The sequence below is a fragment of the Anas acuta genome, chromosome 18 (genome assembly GCF_963932015.1).
Source record: "Anas acuta chromosome 18, bAnaAcu1.1, whole genome shotgun sequence".
Classification (NCBI taxonomy): Eukaryota; Metazoa; Chordata; class Aves; order Anseriformes; family Anatidae; genus Anas; species Anas acuta.
In genome coordinates, this window is record NC_088996.1 from 568,684 (window position 1) to 591,745 (window position 23,062).

At 40.1% G+C, this 23,062-nt stretch overlaps 1 protein-coding gene across 1 annotated transcript; it reads right to left on the minus strand.

Annotated features, from left to right (window-relative positions):
* Nucleotides 1-1,229: 1,229 nt before the first annotated feature.
* GSG1L2 (GSG1 like 2) lies at nt 1,230-23,052 on the minus strand. The gene is given in 6 exon segments (XM_068655448.1): nt 1,230-4,364; nt 9,069-9,180; nt 14,196-14,348; nt 16,873-16,920; nt 18,627-18,945; nt 23,041-23,052. Coding segments are annotated over 6 exon segments (900 nt in total). The 3' UTR covers nt 1,230-4,108.
* Nucleotides 23,053-23,062: the final 10 nt, after the last annotated feature.

Sequence of the window (23,062 nt, forward strand, 5' to 3'; positions counted from 1 at the left end):
CCGCAACTGTGTGTGTGTTGCAAGGCAGGCCCGGGATCTGGGTAGTGATGCTGGACAGACAGAAGGACAATGCCAGGTATTTGGAGCATCCACAAATACATGTGTGCTTGGAAACATGTAAAGTGCTGTGTGTCTGTGCCTTCACTAGGGAACTTCTATCTCTACTGGTCAGAAAGGAGGAAGGGGTTTCTGCTGTGTCTGTTTTACATGAGTCCTGTATGTAAGTGCTGCTGAAGGCAGCCCTTGGCTGGGGCAGCCTGTGGGACCGGTTATATCGACATCTTGTCTCTGTGTTTCTGGGATATGTGCTCAGCTTTGCTATCAGTTTAACCTGCAAAAGGAAAAGTTGCATCCATGTCCCCAAGCCTCGGCAGAGTCCCTGTGACCTCAGGCACGGGGCTGGATCCCAGTGGTGGGACAGGAGAGGTCCTGGACCAGACTGGCTGGAGGAGCTGCATCACTCTTTACCTCACTTAATGCCCTTCTTAATCAATGGGAAGAAATAGGTGCCTGTAGCCTGTAGTTTATCTGATGTAAACTTTAGGATTATATGAATTGCATCATTGATGTGTCTGTTTCTCTCATTAACTTCTACTGTACTCTAGGTAAACAACACAGCTGTAGCTCTATGTATCTGTGCCTCTGAATTTTACTTAGAAGTCACACCCATGACACTTAACTGGGTCAAATGATCTGAAATAAAATGACCACAGTATTTCATGGTACAAAAGCCTAACTGACATTCTTTCCAGTCTGGTTGCCTTCTGTGAGTGACTGTATATGTTGATAAGGGAAGACTGACTGATGTCATCTACTTGGACTTCTGTAAGGCTTTTGACAGTCCCACATAACATCCTAATCTCTAAATTGGAAAAATATGCATTTGAAAGGTAGACCATCCAGTGGATAAGGTATTTGCTCAATGGCTGCACCCAAAGAGTAGTAGTCAATGGTTCTACGTCCAGGTGGAGGCTGGTGACAAGCAGTGTCCCTGGAGGTTCTGTCTTGGGACTGGTGCTTTTCAATGTCTTCATCAATGACATAGATGATGGGATTGAGTCCAACCTCAGCAAGTTTGCAGACAAAATAGAATCATAGAGTCATAGAAACACAAGGTTGGAAAGGACCTACAAGATCATCTAGTCCAGCCATCCTCCTATCACCAGTACTACCCACTAAGCTACTAAATCACATCTTGTAGCACCTTGTCCAGGCACTTCTTGAACACTGTGAGGGACAGTGACTACATCACCTCCCTGGGCATGCCATAGCAGTACCTGATCACTCTTTGAGAGAAAAAGTTTTTTCTGATATCTGATCTAAATCTCCCCAGGTGCAACTTGTGGCCATTTTCTCGAGTCCTATCATTAGTTATCTGAGAACAGAGGCCGAATCCCTCCTCATCACAACCTCCCTTCAAGAAGTTGTAGAGTGCAATGAGGTCTCCCCTGAGCCTCCTCTTCTCCAGACTAAATAATCCCAGCTCCTTCAGCTGCTCCTCATAAGACTTGTGCTCCAGACCCCTCACCAGTTTTGTTGCCCTTCTCTGGACATGCTCCAGGGCCTCGATGTCTTTCTTGTAGTGAGGGGCCCAAAACTGAACGCAGTACTTGAGGTGAGGCCTCACCAAAGCTGAGTACAGGGGGATGATCACCTCCCTGGTTCTGCTGACTACACTATTCCTGATACAAGCCAGGATGCCATTGGCTTTCTTGGCCATCTGAACACACTGCTGGCTCATGTTCAGCTGAGCATCAATCAACACTCCCAGATCCCTTTTCTCTTCAACATGAAGCTGAGTGGTGCAGCTGATACCAAAGAAGGAAGAGATGCCATTCAACAGGACCTGGACAGGCCGGAGAAGTGGGTGCCTGTGGACCGCATGAGGTTCAACAAGTCCAAGGTGCTGTACACGGGTCAGGGCAGTCCCAGACAGGAGGACAGACTGGAATAAGAACTCATTGAGAGCAACCCTATGGAGAGAGACTTCTGGGTTCTGGTGGACGAAAGGCTCAACATGAGCCAGCAGTACGTACTTGCAACCCAGAAGGCCAATTCAATCCTGGGCTGAATCAAAAGAGGTGTGATCATCAGGTCAAAGGAGGTAATTGTCTCCCTCTACTCTGCACTCATGAGGCCCAACCTGCTGTGATACATCCAGGTTTGGACTCCCCAGCACAAAAAGGTGTGGACCTGTCTACACCTGTGTGAGTCTAGAGGAGGGCCACAAAGATGACCAGAAGGCTGGAGAACCTCTCCTATGAAGACAGGCTGAGAGAGCTGGGCATGTTCACCCTGGAGAAGAGAAGGCTCCGGGGAGATCCCATTGCAGCCTTTCAGTACTTAAAGGGGTTTTATAAAAAGGATGGAGAAGGACTCTGTACTTGCATAGATAATGATTTGACAAGGGGGAATGGTCTTAAACTAAAAGAGAATAGATTTAGATTAGACATTAGGAGGAAATTCTTCACTGTAAAAGTAGTAAGACACTGGAAGAGGTTGCCCAGAGCTGTGGATGCCCCATCCCTCTAAGCATTGAAAGACAGGTTGGATGGGGCCTCGGCCAAACTGATTAGTGGATGGCATCCCTGCCTATGGCAGGGAGGGTGGAGATAAGTGGTTTTTAAGGTACCTTCCAACCCAAGACATTCTATGATTTTATGATCCTTTAGCAAGTTCCAGGGAACTTTCTACAATAACTTGCCAGCTGGCTGGACACAGCCTACCCCATTCACTGTTCAGAGACGCCATCTTGAGTTTGTTTTGTTTTAAAGTGTCTATAAGTGCTTAGAAGTTGGAAATAGGTTAAATGCTAAATTAATGACAAGGAGAAAGAAATGGCATTGCTCTTTCTAAAAATCATGTGAATGAAGTGATGGTGCACAATGACCATAAATTAGTAGTTATAAAGCTAGCAGACTGCATATAACTTAACTCCATAGGACATAATGATACTCTTAAGTTCTACACACCAAGATGCTGTTTTAAAACAGGAGCCAACAGTTGATTGTAAGAAAATATAGGCTGATAAAAAGGACTTTATTATACTGAAAATAGAGAGCAAAACTTGAACCTTGAAAAATGAAGGCTCGTTTGGTATATGAGGTATACAGAAAGAATCATTCTATAATAAGGAGAACAGAAAAATTGACTTTTCCTAGGGGTCTCATTGGGAAGATTCACATAACAATGAAGAAAAATTCATGCACAACATAATTGGTACATATGATTCTATATCACAGGGAAGCTCCAGGATGAAGCCAAAGTAGAACAGCTGGGTATGCCTGATTTATGAGGACTAAAACCAATTCTACTTTCCCATCCTTAATGTGACGGTAGATTATTCTTAGACCAATCAAATTTTTCTGACTCTTTCTGACACAGTTGTCAGAAAGATATATAAAGAATTACATTGGTGAGTTGTGTGATGCCTACAACCTTCCAGATTTCCAATTATCTTCGCAGCTTTTTCAAATGAGTACTAATTACATTGAAAACTCCTTCCTCATGTTGACCTTTTTTTCACTTCACAGCAAAACCTACCCATATGCTTCAAGTGAAAACTCATGACTCATAAGCTGTAATACACCAATTTTCCTGGAAAGATTATACTTTTAATAACAAACTTTTACAAGCCATGCAGACATGCACAACACATGAGCTGCTTTATTTGCTGCCCTGCTGTTGGTGGGGTTTCGGGTGTTGTGTTTTTTTTGTTTGTTTGTTTATTGGTTGGTTTTGGGCTGTGGAATTGTTGTTGTTGTTGTTTTGTGCCAATAAAAAAAATAAGAGAAATCCATAGTGCTCTGAAATACTAACAAACTCACATACCTTATATTAGCAATTAGACTGATTAAAAATCAGAGCAGTGGAGAACTTGTATCATTGGTGTTTTTTTGTTTTTGTTTTTTTTTTCTGAACTACAACACCTGAATCTGCTTTTCCCACACTAAGACTTCCTTGAAACATCCATGGGAATATCTATTTTTTAATTATTATCATTAAGAAAAATATCTAATGCAACACAAATGTACATTTTATTAGTTAATACTAGTTCATTCTGATCTAATATTATGATTCACAGGATGTCTTGAGATATGGTTCAAATTTACAGAACTGAAATAGTGGCCAGGTGATGCAAGTCTTTTACTGGGTGTGCAGGGTCCTCTGTAGTGTTGTGAAAAGAGTTCACATACACATTGCAAGCTTTCTCTGGAGCTGCATGATCTGGAAACTTGTATTTAATCTTTAAGCTCCTTTCCAGTGTTTTTCTTTTGTGCTTGAATTCCAAAATAGTTTTTGTATATTTGTTAATAGTGGTGACAGCTGCAGCCATACAGCAAGCGAAGGAAGCCCATGCGAGGCTATAAACAAAAAGATTTATTAGAAATTAGCAGAACATTTTCATATCCAAGATCTTCAAGTTTATTTTAGAAAATAATGCACACAAGTGATTGTATTGGTTTATATTATGGAAAGAAGAGCATGGTCAGGGAGGAAGTCAGACATTTGGTTAATGACCATCCATATACCTGACTTACAGAATGGACCTCTCTACGCTTGTAACATTCACATTTAATATTCTTTTTTAATGAAACCCTGACTCTAATTCCTCTGTTTACTCTGTTTAGGGTTCAATATCAGTAAGAGGAACTGAGTAAAAATGGGAATACTTAAAAAAAAATAAATTGATAGGTGCAGTTACTGAGTCTAGAAATATCACAGGTGCCACTGAGAAATAATGTGTGCCAGTTATCCAGAAATATTAAAAAGATGGTACAATTTACTAAAGATGCAGGAAATGTCTGCACCACTGAGTGGGCAACACATGCTAGAGGTGTAAGATTAGCATGCAAAAGTATGGTCACAGTAGAATGAATTAGAGTTTACAGTGGAGAAACTTACCAGAGTCCTTAACATGGCAAGGTCAGGATAATCAAAATGTGTCCATTAGTGGAGAAATCAGTTTAAGAAACTCTTGTTAATTTATCATTTGCCTCATAGCTGTTTGTTCCCATATCCTTGCTGTAGTTCAATGAACTCATTTATGTTTTCTTTTAAAATAACTCTTTCCTTCTTTATTTCTTTTTTCTTTTTGAGTGTTATTTTTAGCCAAGATTGGTTTCCAGGGTAATCAGACATCCAGATGTGTTGAGAGAGTTTGAGAGCAGTGGATTATGGCATGTAGATATGTAGGACCTCTAGGAACAGGAAGAAGAGGAAGCAGCTTAAGCTATATTTTCTCCTGAAGTCAGCCAAAATATACGCTGAATTACTATCTCAAATCTGAGGATAAGTGTAAGTGCTCTTGTAACAAAGAAATAGCAAGAATAGGGAAAAGCCAGCAGAAGCAGACAGAATGCTTCATCATTCAAACAAAGCACAGATGGGACAGCAGATCTACCTAGGTAACCTATGGCTTAAGACAACCATGTTAGAGAGGAGTTGAAGATGGCAGCAATGACACCAAGTTTTAGCCCCTGAGATTAGATGAAAGTGGCAGATCTGCAGTAGGCCTGACTCATGTAGCAGGTATTTTGGCTGAATAATTGAAGCACTGTAGCTTTAGTATTCAAATTGATATAACTGATACTTCATGTTTCATGCACAGCTTTTGTTAAAGATGCTGTTCCTGATCAATCTGTTAGAGCCCTTTGGAGGATCCAGTGAAATAAAGGGAACAAACTGCTTTCAAGAAAACTTTTAAAAAGGCCTCTTACCAAAGACTGAATGAAATTAAGCTTTTATGAACAGGTGCTCCTATATACCAATGCTGTGTCAAAATATACAAAACAAAGGACAGGAGTAAGTTGTTTCTTGACAATGCAAAGAAGATATTGGTGGGATTCTTCAAGGTTTTCACCAGAACATTTGCTTTTCCATAAACAGTATGGAAAAGAAACATCGACTAAGAAGAACCAAGGAAGGACATAAGCAAATGATGTCACTGAGAGAGGCAAAGGATAAAGAGGAGTTTGGCTGCAGTGGAAATTTAGCTTCAAGAAGTTAACTGTTTGAACTCTTCTCAGAGACCAATGGCGAAGGGGAGATCAATCAGGTCATCTGGAACAAGAGTAACTATTAAAGAAGTAACTAGTCATTCCTCTGGAAAAAAAATAAATACAGATAGAAGCTCAGCTGGATTATTTTTCCTATCACTGCACAGAGTATCCCATTTGAAGTATGTTACAGGAATTTAGAACAGAGCAACTCTTTAGAGAGAAAATGTCTCTTGATGTAAGGATGCATTGATGTGAGAAACACAAGGAGATGGAAATACTCACCAATAACAGAGATATCTTCCAACCTTCAGGAAAGCTACCAAAGAATAGAAAGAGAAATATGAAGAGATTTATTGAAAAGACATTCAGGGCCACCAGAGACTGAGCCTACCTGTCACTACCAGTTCCTGTGTTTTAAAGGAAAAAGGTCTTCATGCCTTCTGAGCCAGGTGGAAGAAAAATCATCACTACATTGGCTGGATGTGGAGAGGGGGAATCTGTAGCAGGTGGAAGATCCATGACAGAAGATAAACAGTTCTCGTAGGCATAGCTGCTCCCCTGAGTCTGGTGGTTGAGATGAAAAGCTGCTGCCATTGGCCTGATTCCCTGTTTTCCTTGACTCTTAGGAAGGTGATGTTAAGAAGTTCCCAGTGGTAAAGCAGTAAAGTCTTTTCCTGTGCCATTGCCTGTCCATGTCCTTGTCATGGTTTTGGTGACATTGTTGGCCACAAGTGGATGCCAGGGTGATTAGAAATGGAGTGTTAGTTAAAATCACTAATGCCCATGTTTTGATATCTGTCCTCTTTCCTTGCATAAATAGTGTAAGAAACTATTCCTCCTCTCCTCTCCTCTCCTCTCCTCTCCTCTCCTCTCCTCTCCTCTCCTCTCCTCTCCTCTCCTCTCCTCTCCTCTCCTCTCCTCTCCTCTCCTCTCCTCTCCTCTCCTCTCCTCTCCTCTCCTCTCCTCTCCTCTCCTCTCCTCTCCTCTCCTCTCCTCTCCTCTCCTCTCCTCTCCTCTCCTCTCCTCTCCTCTCCTCTCCTCTCCTCTCCTCTCCTCTCCTCTCCTCTCCTCTCCTCTCCTCTCCTCTCCTCTCCTCTCCTCTCCTCTCCTCTCCTCTCCTCTCCTCTCCTCTCCTCTCCTCTCCTCTCCTCTCCTCTCCTCTCCTCTCCTCTCCTCTCCTCTCCTCTCCTCTCCTCTCCTCTCCTCTCCTCTCCTCTCCTCTCCTCTCCTCTCCTCTCCTCTCCTCTCCTCTCCTCTCCTCTCCTCTCCTCTCCTCTCCTCTCCTCTCCTCTCCTCTCCTCTCCTCTCCTCTCCTCTCCTCTCCTCTCCTCTCCTCTCCTCTCCTCTCCTCTCCTCTCCTCTCCTCTCCTCTCCTCTCCTCTCCTCTCCTCTCCTCTCCTCTCCTCTCCTCTCCTCTCCTCTCCTCTCCTCTCCTCTCCTCTCCTCTCCTCTCCTCTCCTCTCCTCTCCTCTCCTCTCCTCTCCTCTCCTCTCCTCTCCTCTCCTCTCCTCTCCTCTCCTCTCCTCTCCTCTCCTCTCCTCTCCTCTCCTCTCCTCTCCTCTCCTCTCCTCTCCTCTCCTCTCCTCTCCTCTCCTCTCCTCTCCTCTCCTCTCCTCTCCTCTCCTCTCCTCTCCTCTCCTCTCCTCTCCTCTCCTCTCCTCTCCTCTCCTCTCCTCTCCTCTCCTCTCCTCTCCTCTCCCTTTTTTTAAAAGCTTTTGACTTTCCCATACAGCCATTGGGAGAGTACTTATGGGAGGCTGGAGATAAAGGGTCATGCAATAATAAGGGAGGTCTAAATGTAGGTTATCAGAAGAGGGACAATATTACACATGGAAGGAGATAAGAGGATAGAAACCAAGCAAGACAACTGGAGGGAGGAAGTGAGGCACCTCTATGTATGGTTTTATTTTCTTCTTAGATTATCAAACAGGGTGACATAGCTACCATTTAGGCTGAGTAACGGAAAGAATATGAAACTTGATAGAAAAAAGGAGCATGCAATTGATTAGGAAAAAAAAAGACAACAGAGACACCATCTTCCTCAATGTCTTTCTGTATGCAGGTACTGATGGCTTGGAAAGTTTCGTGATGGTACAAGCATTTCTTTGGGCATTCAGTGGTCCTGCATAGAGTAACTAGAAGGCAGCTGTGAAATCTTCAGGTGCTAAGTATGTGCCATATAGTGAAAGGACAGGTGCTCAGGAGGGGAAAGCTGACTGTAGTGGCAGAAGTGGTAGATGTGACAATGTTGGTGATAGTTCTGACAGTTGAGCTGGTACTGATATGTAGACAATTAGCCTGAGCTGTGCTATAGTGACCCAAATGATTGGGCCTGATGGACATCTGAGTTAACCAAATACAGTTGTTCCTATTCTTTTTCTCAGTTATGGCTGGGAAAATGACAGCTGTTTCCAGCTAGTGCCATATGAACATTCAAATGTTCATTATTGATCAAATTTGAATGGATTTCCAAAGGTACAACAAAGACATCCCTACAGGAAAAATCCACTTCATAGTCCTCATCTTTAATAAATTCACTAGACCTCCTCAGAAAATGATGCAATTATTTACAGGGTCAAAAAAATGTACTTTTACCCAAGTCTGTTCTTAAAAATTTGAATAATTTTGACTGCAATGTTCCAAATACAACAACCTGAGGCATGCACATGCTAAAGAAACATTCATCCTAAATGGATAAAGCCAGCAAAGTTTTAAGCAACTTATACAAGGCAGTCTTCCTGGGAAACAAAGGTACCAAACCTGGGTCTTATAAAAATGGGTAATCTGATGTGTGTGGAAAAGAACCTCTGCTTCACACAGAACAGTCAGAGGTCTAAAGGATGTCTAAAAGTACTGTCTAAAGGATGATAAATGCAAAATTCACATGCTTATACATTTTATGCAATAATCTAAGACTACTGAATTTGGACAAAAACAGCTAAATATTGAACTGCGTTCCCAGGACTGAAATAACATAGACCCATTCATTATAGTACAAAAATTTCTTGAATATAGGATGAAGTGACTGAAATGTAATGGAAGAACCAAATGTAAACCAACAAGTACCAAAAGGACCAGCCATAATCCCATGTGTGAGGTCTCCAGTCTTCAGGACCAAGATTTACAGTCATTTGAAATACAGTTGTATACATCATGTGAGCAACCATGCCCAGAAGACCTAAAAAATATAATGAAAGACTATTAGAAAAGGTAAACTGATGACATTCTTCTTAGTTGATTTATTGCAGTTGTCCCTTGAACTCCTAAAGAATATTTTACAAAGAACCTGTAAGACACTGAAAAATACTAGCTGTATTTATGTGTCATCGATTTACCAGTACAATCACTAGTACAATCCTTTGACACCTACTTTGTATGCTTTGAGAATCTACGGGAGCAGTGGGACATGCAGTCCTTAGATTTTGAAAAACAAGAAAGTTATTTGTTATCACCATCTGAAAACCTACTACTTAGTAATTCAGTCCTAAGCAGGAATCAGCCATAACAACAAAGTCTCAATCAGTTGCATTGCATAGGTCACTTTTCCCTCATTTTCCTGTCTTTCAGTGGAAAGATTTTCAAAGACACAAGTAATGTTTGTACCTTTGTAATGCTTGTACCTGCACTTTTGCAGTACATTAAATGCAACAAGATTTATCAACATTATTGAGGTGAATGAAAAATTGAAGATTACTAAATGACTATTAAAAAACATTGAAAGGCTCAATTGTGAAAGTAGCATATTTATTAATTTAATTTTCAAAATTCCTTCAAGGTCTCTTCATAAGCCTAACATTTTATTTTCCAGCAGTGAACTTCCCTATGAACTTTTTTGTTGTTGTTGTTCCTAGCTACATTTACAAATCCATAATGATCTTAAAATTATCAAACATCCCACTGTCTAACACACATGAGCTTCTCAGAGCTGACAGCCCCCCACCAAACTCACAAGACCCAATTTGGTAGGTGTTCCCAAAGTAGATCTTTTTCATGAATTCTTACAAAACAAAGCAATTGCTGGTACACAGAGGCTCTCAGTCTAGTTCATAACAAGTGAGGACTAACCATGATCTGTCTTCAGTAGTCACTAGGAAATGCCCTTCCCTGAAACACTGGTACTCCTTGAAACGCCATCAACAGGCAATCAAGACAGCTCTTCTATACAGTATAAAGCCAAAGGGCGTCATAGTGTGAAACACAACTTTGGTAGTTAGCTGACACCCTGATACCACATTCCTTAATAAACTGAAGAAAGATGTTAAGCTGTAGATGTGGGGATTAGAGGACTGATGCCAGTTATAGAATCATTAAGGTTGGAAAAGACCTCCAAAATCATCTGGTCTAACCATAAGAATTGTTCATTTCTCACCAGAAAGATGGCATATCATAGTAATTTCTGAGTTAAAAAAAATATTTCTCCTAAATCCACCAGTCTGGTTGCCTAGAGATGTATACACTTGAGTGTGAACATGAGATCTTTCACTGGAGCTCCCTCCTTTTAGCTCTTGTATAAGAATAAAATTTCACACTATGACTTTTTTTAGGTCAACATATTCTACATCAGTTAGAACATACATTACACATTTTATACAGTCTGAGCTGAAGACTGAAGGAAATCAAACACTGGCACACAGTGGTTAAATATTATTGTTTTCTTAAAATGTGTGTTTTCACAATAGTTAGAATTATGTAGCTACAATTTCCAGTAGCTGAATTTTAATTTGCATTTTTGTGCTAGAATAAAGAATGTGTCATTATAAGAAATCACATCTTCATTTCAGATTAGAGTGAAGGAAACCTTAAACCCTTTCCTTGATAAGGCAACTAGATCTGATTTATATTTACAACAGATTTAAACAACTAAGACATGTTCTTCAACTTTGTATTATCTCAAGAAATGTTTTAAATCAGGGAACATCTGAAATAAACAGCATCCAGTAAAATCTTCCTGTGTAACCCTCCTCCTGACCTTTTCTCAGTGCAACAAGGGATAATAAGAAAGGAAGGCAGCTATACACAAGAACATATAGGAACACAACCCTTACTGACAAATTATATGGGAGGCAGTGATAGAAACCAAACCTGGTCAGTCAGATTCATTGATGAGGGCATGTGAGAATATGAAAAAATTTATTCCAGCAAGAATATCTGATGGAGGAGATTGTCAACTGGGAAACTAATAGAAAAGGTAGAAACCAGAAAACAAAGTACACGGACCTGACAAAATAAATGTGGAGACAATGACAAGGAACAAACCTCTCAGTCACTCTAACTGATTAGCTATCAAGAAACTATAGGTGCCACTTCAAGAAGGTCAACTGGGACTTTGCAACTGATGATCCTATAGACCAAGGGGCTCAGGACTGGGAGGGGTGTTGGATTGGTAAAGCTCTGCAGAACCATGAGAGTATGTGCATGGGAAGGAGAACCAGTGAGTAGCAAAAGGGTGGGGGGTGGTGCAGACTGTAGTCAGGCTGTGTGTGAAATTGGGTCAGTCAAGTGTGCTTGTCTGGCAGAGCCCTGCATCTGATCACTGCAGTCTGTCCTACCTTCTTTTCATATGAAAACTTTCTCTTATGTATCTCATTATATTTACAATGTCTATCCTGTCTGTATGTGGGCTGCAAAGACTAAGTGCCAGCTACGCGGAGGTCTGTATGTGTGAGTAAAATTTGGTGCCAGCTATTGGAGTCAAGCATCTATTTGATGCTTGACTCCAATAGTCAAGCAGCTATTGGAGTCAAGGTGGAATCAGGCATCCCTGTCTGTGGTGCCAGCTACAGAAGTGAGTGACAGTCCTAATGTCAGTAGCTGGAGGGGCCATAGTTCTCTGGTTCTAGGGAGGGTCCTACAGACTTTGAGCCCCAGGTGCAAGCTACTGGGGTGACCAGTGTGAATGAACTGGGTGCCAGCTCCTGGAGTCAGAGCAAGGGTATGGGTGCCCCTGACCTGTGGTGCCAGCTACTGGAGCCTGTGGGGGTCCTTCACTATCAGCTACTGAAGCAAGAATGATAAATGTTCCCAAAACAACTATCAGCAGAGACAAATGTGACTGTAAGCATGATATGTGTGTGTATATGACTTCAAAGGATTAAGTACCAGCTACTTGGAGGCCAGTCTGAGTTGAATTTAGTGGCAGCTACTGGATTTAGGCTGGGGTTGTGGGTGCCCTGGCCTACAGTGTCAGTTACTGGGACCAGTAGGGTCCCAGTGCACCTGCTGGAGTGAATAGGGTCTTCTACTCACCGACACTGGGGCAGGAGCAGTGTGTGTTCCCAAACCAACCACTGGGTGAGGTGAGAGCCAGGTTCTGCACTGGCAGCCAAAATGGGGCTGTGCATCACAGCCTCTATGCGTGGTGCTGGCTTCTGGGGGCTGAATGCACAGACAACCTGGTATAGGGAGGTTGTCCATGTGCATTCACCAGCAGACTTCAAGCTAACCCAGTCAGCAGGACCTCAGGTTTGGGCTGAGGTGTAAGGAGAGTGGAGAGTCAATGCTGGTTCTTCCAGGGATATTGCAAAGTTGGAATGTGTATGAGAGCTGCATGTTTGCTGCAAGCATCAAGCTGGGCCAGCCAGTGAAGAGGGGAGCCATGATATGGGTAAGGGGGTCAGGGATCTAGACTGGTATGCTGGACAGACAGAGGGGCTGTACTTGGAGACCCATGAGTGTGTGTGTGCTTGCAAACCTAGAGAGTGCTGTGTGTGTGACTGCACAGGTCCTGTGCCAGCCCAAGATGATGAAAGGGACTCAGCTGTCTGTGTTTATGTTTTATGTGAGTCCTCTGTGGAGTACTGCCTTGTTCAAGGCAGTGCCTTATCTGTGGCTGTGTCAGTGTTCTCTGTGTCTGTGTGTGTCCTGTGTGTCTCTGGGGCACATGCTCAGCATTGCTATTGGCTGAACCTGCAAAGGGGAAAGGCAGCTGTGTCTCTTGGTCTGGGCAGACACTATGGGTCTACGGGCACTGGACTAGGCTCTGCTGGCCAAGATGGTGGGTTTCCACTGCCAGAGTCCTGGAGGAGGTCATCGCGCTCTTTACATCACCTAACAAAGCTTACTATCCTTTCTTTCAAAATAAACTTGACAATGGATCAAGAGATACAGGTAGAAATGTTTCTCTGAAAAGGTAGGCTTATTTAGTCTATTATTATTACTGTTATTATTATAGTCAAGTTAAAAATCATACTGTTTTACTAAGTCTATAGCTGAGGTTCAAAATACAGAAAATCTCTGATCAATAGGAGAAAAAATATTTTAAAACTGTTTTTCAGGGAATCTACTGATAAATCACTAGTCAAGAAAGATAATGGAGACTAATTTGAGTAATTATTGGAATTGGTGAAAAAAAAAAAAAAAAACACATTTTTTTACCACCTAGACACCTTTCAAGAAAATCATTCAGAAGAAAGGAGATGTTCCAGCAGGTTCTCAGAGATCATAGAGTTTGGGTACCACTCTCTGTCCTACAGGGAGCTGAGATAGAAACATGAAAATGTGCAAATGTTAGCTAAAAAAGAGGAAAAAATGACCTGCTCTCTATTGCAGGTGGGAGCCTAAAAGAAATTATGAAAAACTGTAGCAGTTGAGACTTTATATGTGGCATGAATAAGCATTTCCAACAGTAAAGCTTGGATTACATTTCCCAGAAAGGTCACAGAAACTTTTTTTTTTTTTTTAAACGGCAACTTTCCTCAGTAACAATTGTTTAACATAGACAAAATTACAGAGTAGTTCAGGCTGGAAGACACCTTTGCAAGTCTTCAACCTCCAGAGCTCAATAGCTCAATGCATGGTCAATGCTGAGTTCAGGCCAAATTGCTCAGGTACTGATATATTAACTTCTTCACCATGAGGACAGACAAGCAGTGGAATAGGCTCCCCAAAGAGTCTGCAGGTTTTTAAGATCCAGCTGGATACAGTCCTGCTCAGCAAGCTTGTCCAGTCTCAGAGCTGACCCTGCTTTGAACTGGAGGTTGGACTAGGGTACCTTCTGAAGTTTCTTCCAAACTGAATTTGCCTAGATCTCAGTGATTAAATAGCACTGGATTAAGAAGTAACATGGATAAATGAAACAGTGTCTACATAGGTATTGTTATAGTTTTTAATCCTGGACACTGTTATTAGTCTTCAGTTAGAAATCTATCAATGTTGAATTTTCTTGATGTAATAAATTGAGATATTATACTGTACCTGCAAGTATGGTGACTACTGCAGAAAAGGCGTTGATCTTTAGCCCATCAATGACACTATGATAGCAACACATTTCTACTGACATAAGAACAACTCCAGTCAGAAGCAAAATGTTATACAGTAGCTCTGCTACAATAGACAGCCATAAAACCCCTGTAAAATCAAATTAATAGCACTGATATTATAAGCAGTCATTCAGTATTTTCAACATTTATTTCTTCTTCTTTTATATTGTTTACACGAACTTAAACAAATGGTCAGAGACTGTGAGGTTGTTGTTGTAACATGTATAGGAAGATAAACATGGTCAACACCATAAATTGTTATTCCCTCTGCAGATTTGGCCATTTAGAAGAAGAGCACTTGCATGTTCCTGCCGTACACTTAAGTTTACAGTACAAGGTCAGGCAGTAAATTTTTTATACACAGTAGTTACCCTAAAATTAACTTGAACCAAAATTAATTTTAAAAAGGGGGAAAATTTTTAATAAATGTTCATAAACAAAAGAATTAATTTCCAGTTATCTAGTTGTTGACACCACAGCTACTGTGTCCAGAATATACCAAAACAGAAGACATTCATCTAACAAACTTCAAAGGCCACATGCACAGCCACATGGCCTGAGGGTCTAGTCATTAACTAAAATATTCCTTTTGTGTTTAGTTTCTCACCAGGTAAGCTCTTGTTTTTGGACAGAGAAGCCTTTATGTGCCTAAACGCTCTCCAGATTTCACTGAGATTCATTGTTCTGGGTATTGCTTAATTCAGTTCTCCCTGGATATCTGTTGATTACATCTTACTCAAGAAGTTAATCTTCCTTCGAAAGATTATTAGCCTGCTGTTTTATTATTAACATGATAATGTCCCATTGGCTGGAGCAGGCAGTCTTCTTGTGTCCATACAGTAGCAAGAGCTGGCCAACAACTGATTGCTGCATCTCACAGACCATCTTAAGAACAAATTGGTATGTCTTCAGACATCTAGTTGTAGATTCAAATAGTGATCTAATATGCATTCATATGCATATATGTACTAGGTATATATATATGCTAACAATCATAAATGTAAAATGAAAACATTGCTAAGATGTAATTTATAAGAAATACTATGGATTATTATTGTCAGGCTATGCATGGGCAAGGTCTATTTCTAAAACAAATCTTTGTCTCAGTAAAAATAATAAAATAAAATAAAATAAAATAAAATAAAATAAAATAAAATAAAATAAAATAAAATAAAATAAAATAAAATAAAATAAAATAAAATAAAATAAAATAAAATAAAATAAAATAATTTTGTTCAGGAACTCCAGATGTTACATTGTCCAGCAGTGTGGGCTTCCCCAGCTATGAGAACTTGCATCTAAATATTCTTGAATAGTGAGCCATTGTTACACATGCACTGGGTAACTGTGATAACACCTGTGTACGTTGCCTTGTCTAAGGATGATAAATTCAGAAAAAGTGAGACTGATGCATCCCAAGTCTTGCTTACACTGCAGTCATACACCTTTGCTGATCACAAACTCTTTTCCTTTGTGCAGGACAAGAGCCTTAATTTCCACACAGTAATTCACTGCCCAGGGTTAGCTTCACAGTGTGGTTATCAGGTACCAAGGTGCTGTATTAGGTCCCTTGATCTAACTTTTGGATGCCTGTGGCCACTCTCCTGGTCACAGAGATAATTTCTTCTCTGTGCCCATCAGTGGTTTCATGTGTAAGTTGCTCTCAGGCCAGGGCCCACAACCCACCCCTCCTTTTCCTTTTAGAAGATCATGTCTCTGTGGCTAAGAACCATACTATATGGTTTTTCATACTATAAACAGCTCTCATACAATAAACAGTTGTAATTATTTGTGTATAGTGACATAGTTGCAATAGAGGGAGGGAGAGCTAGCTTTCAGATATCATCTTCCTTTTTCCCCAGCGGTTGAAAACGTGATCTAGAAAGTAGTCCAGTGCCAGTATCCTGGATATGCAATTTCAACCCCCTGGGGAAGAAGGAGGACTTTTTTTCAGGACCCATCACTTCCAAAATGATTGATTTAACCATTTAAATTATAAGGATTACATGGGAGGGTTGCTCTTTCAATAGTATCTGCAAGCATGCATTGTAGGAATAGGAACTGTTATTTGAAAGAACAAGGCTAACTCTATGCTTTTAGGAGGTATCTCTGGGTTGCAAAACCTTGATGAGTGAAAATTCTTCCTTATAGTTCTGTGTAGGGTGCAGGAAGAGGATTCAGACTGTCATCAAGATTGGCTTGGTCCACAGTACTTCTCTCTGAAGTCCCCTCAGCACATTGCCTGGCCTTTTTCACATGCTACCTATCCTTCTGCCCTCTCCAGGCAGTATAGTGCCAACCCCAAAGTCCTAACTCTGAATTTGGAGATTTGAGGAGAGAGGTGGCAAAAACTTAGAAATCTTGATTTTCAGTTCTCATAATTAAAATATATATTTTTTAAATTTCCTATTCAAATTGAGTAGATTTGAAAGACATTGACTCAGATTTCAAGTCCTGTGGACTTTATTTTGAAGTTTAAAAACTAAATAAAAGACAAAAACTATGTGGGATTAAAATGCACATTATTTTTTTTTCAAAGCAACATACGGAGTATTTATATTGGTTAATGTGATCAGGAACATTTTATTTATATTTAAAAATTGCATATTTACCTCGATCAGCAGCTGGAGCTAGACTGACAAAACTTCTACATTTCTCACCTTAAAAAAAAAAAAAAAAAAAAAAAAAAAAAAAAAGAATTAAAATAAAACATACTTTTAAAATAAAATTAATTATGATTATATATTCTGTATTGATCTAAATAAACAGATCATTAGAATGCAGAAAATCAAAAATCTATCATAGACATACAGATTAAGATGACCACGATAAGCTAGTTCTGATGTGTGTTTGTACACACAGAGTCCCTGGTATGTGGACATACTCCTGGAGCTCAGATAAAGAATCCTTTCAGACTGTTTCAAGGCAGAAACAGAGTCACACTTTTGTGGTAAAGTTAGAGAAAGGCTTATAATTTTATTTTTTTTTTATCCAGAAGGTTGTACCTGTGAAAGTCAGAACTGGAAAACTAACGATTTACAAAACTGTATGCCATTCTGCCTGTGAAGGAAGAACTGTTTGCTGTACAGCAACAAGACTGATGCTCACACAAATTTCTTACAAGCTTGACTTACAAGCTTTGTTTGTTGTTTTTGTTTTTGTTTTTGTTTTTTCCCTATAAGCTTTGATTTTCAAACCCATGTGACCTCTTGACCACTGTGCAGCTGCTTTGAACAAAGCTCTTGTAATTAATTTTGCTCTGCTCTGAAAATACAGGGTGGTTTGTTGTTTTTATTTTTTCAGCTGCTAACTGCACCATGTATGAAAATAAGAACTGCCGTAGCAGACAGACCAATTCCAGACGAATTCCATGATCCCAGTATCTGCAGCAATAATCCACCTAAAAGATGTCTTCACTGGTAGATGTCTTTTGCTCTGATCTATGACATCTACCCCCTTAAAACTACATGATGTACAAGATCTTCTGGCAGAACTGGTCCTTCAAGAAAGTCAACCGTTAAAATATTTTCATTTTGTTGCACAGATAGCTGACGACTCCTCTGAAATTTCATTCAATTTGCCACTGCTAAACTAATCAGAATGATAAGTGGAAAAATCTAGTGCTGATTTGTATTTACCATATAAACACTATTTCTTGAACCAGTTAAGCAATTCACATACACAACGATCCAAAATTAACTCGAGGTTCTCTTTTATGACAATTTGCATTCATTCCACTGATATTTACATAGCAAGAATGAAACCCAGTCAAATGCCTTCTTTCATGATTAGTGAGTCTCCAAATTATGTTATAGCAAGGTGAAAATAACCTTCTTGTGCTTCCATTTATTGAAGGTGAGATCACAGTAAGAAAATTAAAATACCTGTGCTTAAGAGGAAATCCATGAAAAAACTTAGGTATCACAGAATTAATTGGTCAAATGAAAATCCATTTTTTAATATATTTTTTTTTTCAAAGAAGCATATTGTGCTTTTAATGTTGCACCTGTGATATCATTCAAGACAAATATGTTCACTTTTGCCTAGAGTAACAACATCAGAAAGAATAAAACACTTCCCTGTTAAAGTAATTTAACTTGCTGTTTTATCTAGAAGTGTATGACATTTTTCATCTGTACTATAATCTGTCACTATAAAGTTCTTTACAGAAAATAATAGATTATTTTTTTTAGGAATTGAACAGAAAGTACTCTCTAAGATCCCCCTTTCCAGGGTAGAGCAACTTTTTAAGGATACTTTTTCTTTTAAAATACATACATGATATTGCAGGAAAGAGGAAACTGACACCAAAAAATAGAAAAATCTCTGATTAATTTCTGAAGTAAATGTACATATTTCTACTTACCTTCCCCATTTATAATCTCTTCACAGGAATACCAGATCCCAGCATGAAACTTTCGGTCAACAAACTTGTCATCTCCTGTCTCCCAAATATATTGCACAGCATTACTGTTGTTGGCATCAGGGCTATTAAAGCGGATGCAGTGATCCCCTTTGTTCTGTTCTGTACAGAAAGGTTTGGCAACTTTTCTTGTCCCTTCACACCAGTAACTGCTGCTGAATGCTGTAATAGAAAAAACTAAAGAGAAAAGACTGAGAGAAAATGCTGCTGAGGCTCTTTGCTGTCTTGCTGTGCCAGGGTCTAAAACTGGCATCCTTCAGGACTGCAGTATTAATTATTCTAGAAACAACCTCTTATAAAGCTATGTCTGCCTGGTGAAACACCTGCCTATGTTTACTATCCCAATCTTTTTTCCTCTCAGCAAAGTGTACCAGCTTAGTAGTTAAGACAGAAAATAGAGATATGGGCATAAGGAGAAATCATGTGGCAGAAGAGATTAAGGATATAGGACAGTGTTATTTGGCACTAATGTCTTGTGAAATAAATACGAGGAGAAGAGATAAGTTATAGTTTGGCCTATGAATCATAGGAGAAGAAACACAAAGAACACAGAAGCATAGGAAGTACACCAATATACGATCAGAAAAAAAATATTTACAGAAACAAAATTCACATACTTACCTCGATCAGCAGGTGGAGTCAGACTCATGAAGCTTCTACATTTCTCACCTATGAAATAAATAAAATTAACCTTGCAGTTCCAAATGCTCCTGTTACACAGAACATTGAATTAAATAGAATACAATCAAGAATCCTACTTTAAAGAAGTTCTTAAAGAGATGAAAACAGTTGCTAAGTTAGAGCATTTCACGGCATTACATCGTTTCCCAAGACCACTGGGAAGGTGAGCACACTTGTCTGAAGTTCTACCAGTTACAAATGAAAGTCATAAGTTACACATTTTAGCTAAGGACAGTATGCTGGGCACTAGCCAGTTCTCCTCCATGAACACATAATTGAAACCTTGATAATGTTAGGTGAAAGAGTAGAGAAAAGGCTGTATTGTCTTAATTTTGTCTGCCCATCTGTTTGTTCACTCTGTGAAACAGCTATTTTTTCCTCCACCTAAGAAACATTTCCCACCTTGACATGTTAGAGATGTGTCTTTTTCTGCCTATTTGATAATGCAAAGGATTTTAAACTTTTTCTTATGAAATGAGTGAAGAATTTTGTGAAACCTTTTGTGGAACAGTTGTTGCATGATGAGATATTAAAAAAACATTTGTGCTAAAAGGAACAAGGGACAGGGTCCCTGCAAAACAATGCACAACCTACAGGAACATGAACAGGTCAAATCCACCTGTCCCTGCTGTGTAAGTGTATGAATATTATTATAAAAACGTGATGAAAAAAAAAAAAAAAAAAAAAAAGAAAGAGCAGGAGTGTAATTAAATTATCACTTTGACTGTAAGGTCAAAAACATTCACTAAGGAAAAGTGATACCACAGGACAGAGGTGTATCTTTTAACAAAACCCATTCTAATTTTTAAGACAAGAAGCTGCTGGGGAAATAATGAGTCCATAAAACATCAGTACTTAGTCCTAAAATTTGCAGGCAGAGGTATATATATGGCCTTTTATGTCATTTGTTTATTCTTCCTATCATAGGATTTCCACTTTCCTTATGATTGTGGGAGTGATGCACATAAGCAAAGGACTTTGAGGACCTCCTTAGTTGTTTTGTAGCCTCATCCAAGGCCTAAGAAAAATGGAGGGAATGTTTCCACTCCCCAGCTGTGCAGAGTTCCTATTTTCAATTATGAAAAATTAAGCTTGAGGAAGTAATCAAGATTGCTGGTCAGGTATCTTCCTTTCTTGAATATTATCACTTAACCATTCATTAATTAGTGGCATTTCCAAAGAGAGTTTGTCTTTAGATCAACTGTAAAATTACACCTGGAGTGAAGGCAGGAGCATGTCTTAAAACAAAATTGATCCATATAATTGCTCTTTTTTATGAGCCTGGCTTACAGATTCCTTTGTATTCAATGTATCTGACAACTTGAACAATAGAAATATTGTTGCATTCTTAGTACCCATTGATATATTGATTGGCTTATGTGACAAATACGGAGCTTTTTTTTTTGCTTTTTTTTTTTTCCTTTGGCACAAATCCCTTTTCCTTGTACTGAAAGTCTCCTAAAATGCCATTATGTGCTACAGAAAGGTGTAGTCAAGATGAAAGATGCTGAAAGCAGAGTTTAGTATATGCCCCTTCTTGCATTGATAGATCACCTGGAAACCATATTAGCACTACAAGAGAGGAAGACACCTGTTTACCATATTCGGGATTATGATTTTGGGGTTTAGTAGAGCACTCCAACAAAACTGATGGTGTTAGAGGTATCAGGAGATGCAAAAACAGCAAAACCATAAATGATGGTGCTGAGGAAAGCAGGAGACACAAAGGTGGACCTTGGTGTAAGAGCAAACAAGAGATACAAGACCTCGTAACGTAGGTCTCCTTCATTGACCTAGCCCTGGGTATTTTTAGCTCTGAAGAGAGGCCACAAAGCTTGATCAAGCATAAATGATGATTTTAGAAAGTGAATAGGTAAAAGCAACTTGTAGAAGTTGAAAACAGAAAACCGACCACTAGCTGCTGGGTACCAGCTATCAGTAGAGCAGATGGGAGGTATTGCACGGTCCTGAAAAATATCAAGGATGTATTGTAGAAGATCCTGTGAATCTGCTCATTTAGGTTCTAGGTATGCTTCATGATTTCTTTATCATCAAGATATATATGGTGGTCTCAAGAGAGATCCAATGCCAGAGCATTATTCGGGTTTGCTGTTTGTAATCTACTACAGAGTTTTTTGATCTTACTCACATGACAATTAGAAAATTTGCATTTATCACTTGTAGCAATATACAGCTAAGCAGTTGCTCTGGGTGTTTTAAGGTGCATCTTCCTGGTCCTTACAATTACTGTTAGGCGTGGCTTTGGGAGGTTGTATACGCAGAAGAACAATTCCTGGACACAGGCACAATAGGGACAGCAGTCAACGCCCTTGCTGCCAGGCCTCTCTAGAGCAGGATGGTCCATTTCCATACTGAAATGCTTGTCTCCAGAGCACTTTCTCGTTCCATGTCCCAGCATATTTATCTACCACATCCAGGTTTCATGTAAAGATTGCATATGGTTATACATCATACCCTTCCACCCCTTGATTCATCTAGACAAAACCTTGGTCATGTGAGTGGGTAGTGAGTCATGACACACCCACTGCTGATAAATATTTAATATCCTTATCAATGACATAAACAATGGGGTCTAGTGCACCCTCAGAAAGTTTGCATATGACACCAATTTGAGTGGTGCAGTCAACAGAACAGAAAGAATAGATGCCATTCAAATGGACCTGGACAAATTTGGACCTGGGCCCATGTGAACCTAATGAAGTTGAAGGTGCTTTACCTGGGCTGGGTCTTTCCCCATCATGAGTACAGACTAGAAGAACTCATTGCGAGAAGCCCTACTGAAAGGGATTTGGTGGTTCTGGTGGATAAACAGCTTGACATGAGCCAGCAGTGCACGCTTGCAGCCCAGACAGCCAACTGCACCCCGGGCTGCATCAAAAGATCAGTGACCAGCAGGTTAACAGAAGTGATTGTACCTCTTTACTCTGCCCTTGTGATACCTCCCTTGGAGTACTGCATCCAGGCCTGAGGCCCCCAGCACAAGAAGAATGTGGATCTATTAAAGCCACAGAGGAGGTCCTCAGAGGAGGATCACAAAGATGTTCAGAGGGCTAGAACATCTCTCCTATGAAGAAAGGCTGAGAGAGCTGTGGTTGAACAAGAGAAGGCTATGGGGAGGCCTCATTGCAGTTTTTCAGTACTTAAAATGGTCTTATAAAAAAGATGGAGAGCAACTTTTTGCTTAGGCAGGCAATGACAGAACAAGAGGGAATGGTTTTAAATTAAAGAGGGGAGATTAGATATTGAAGGGAATTATTCACTCAGGGTGGTAAGGCACTGAATCAGGCATCCCCAGGAAGCTGTGGATGTCCCATACCTGGAGGTGTTTAAGGCCAGGTTGGATGGGGCCTTGGCCAACCTTGGGTGGCATCCCTGCCCATGGCGAGGAGTTGGAACAGGATATCTTTGGTTTCATTCTACCTAAGCTGTTCTATGATTCTATGGTTCTATGAATCCATGACTGCTGGACAGGTTGAATGATTGTATTGCAGAGTTTAGATATAGCCTATGTCTAGTGTTGAAAACTGGGCTACCACTGGCTCTATGGTCTTAGTGGCACATCTCTGCCCCTTCTTGCTCAGCTGTATGGGAAAGGTACATAGAATCTTCCTGTACCAATAGCAATTCTGGAAATGCAGAAGAAGGTAACACCTACCTGACTCTCCATGATGTCAACT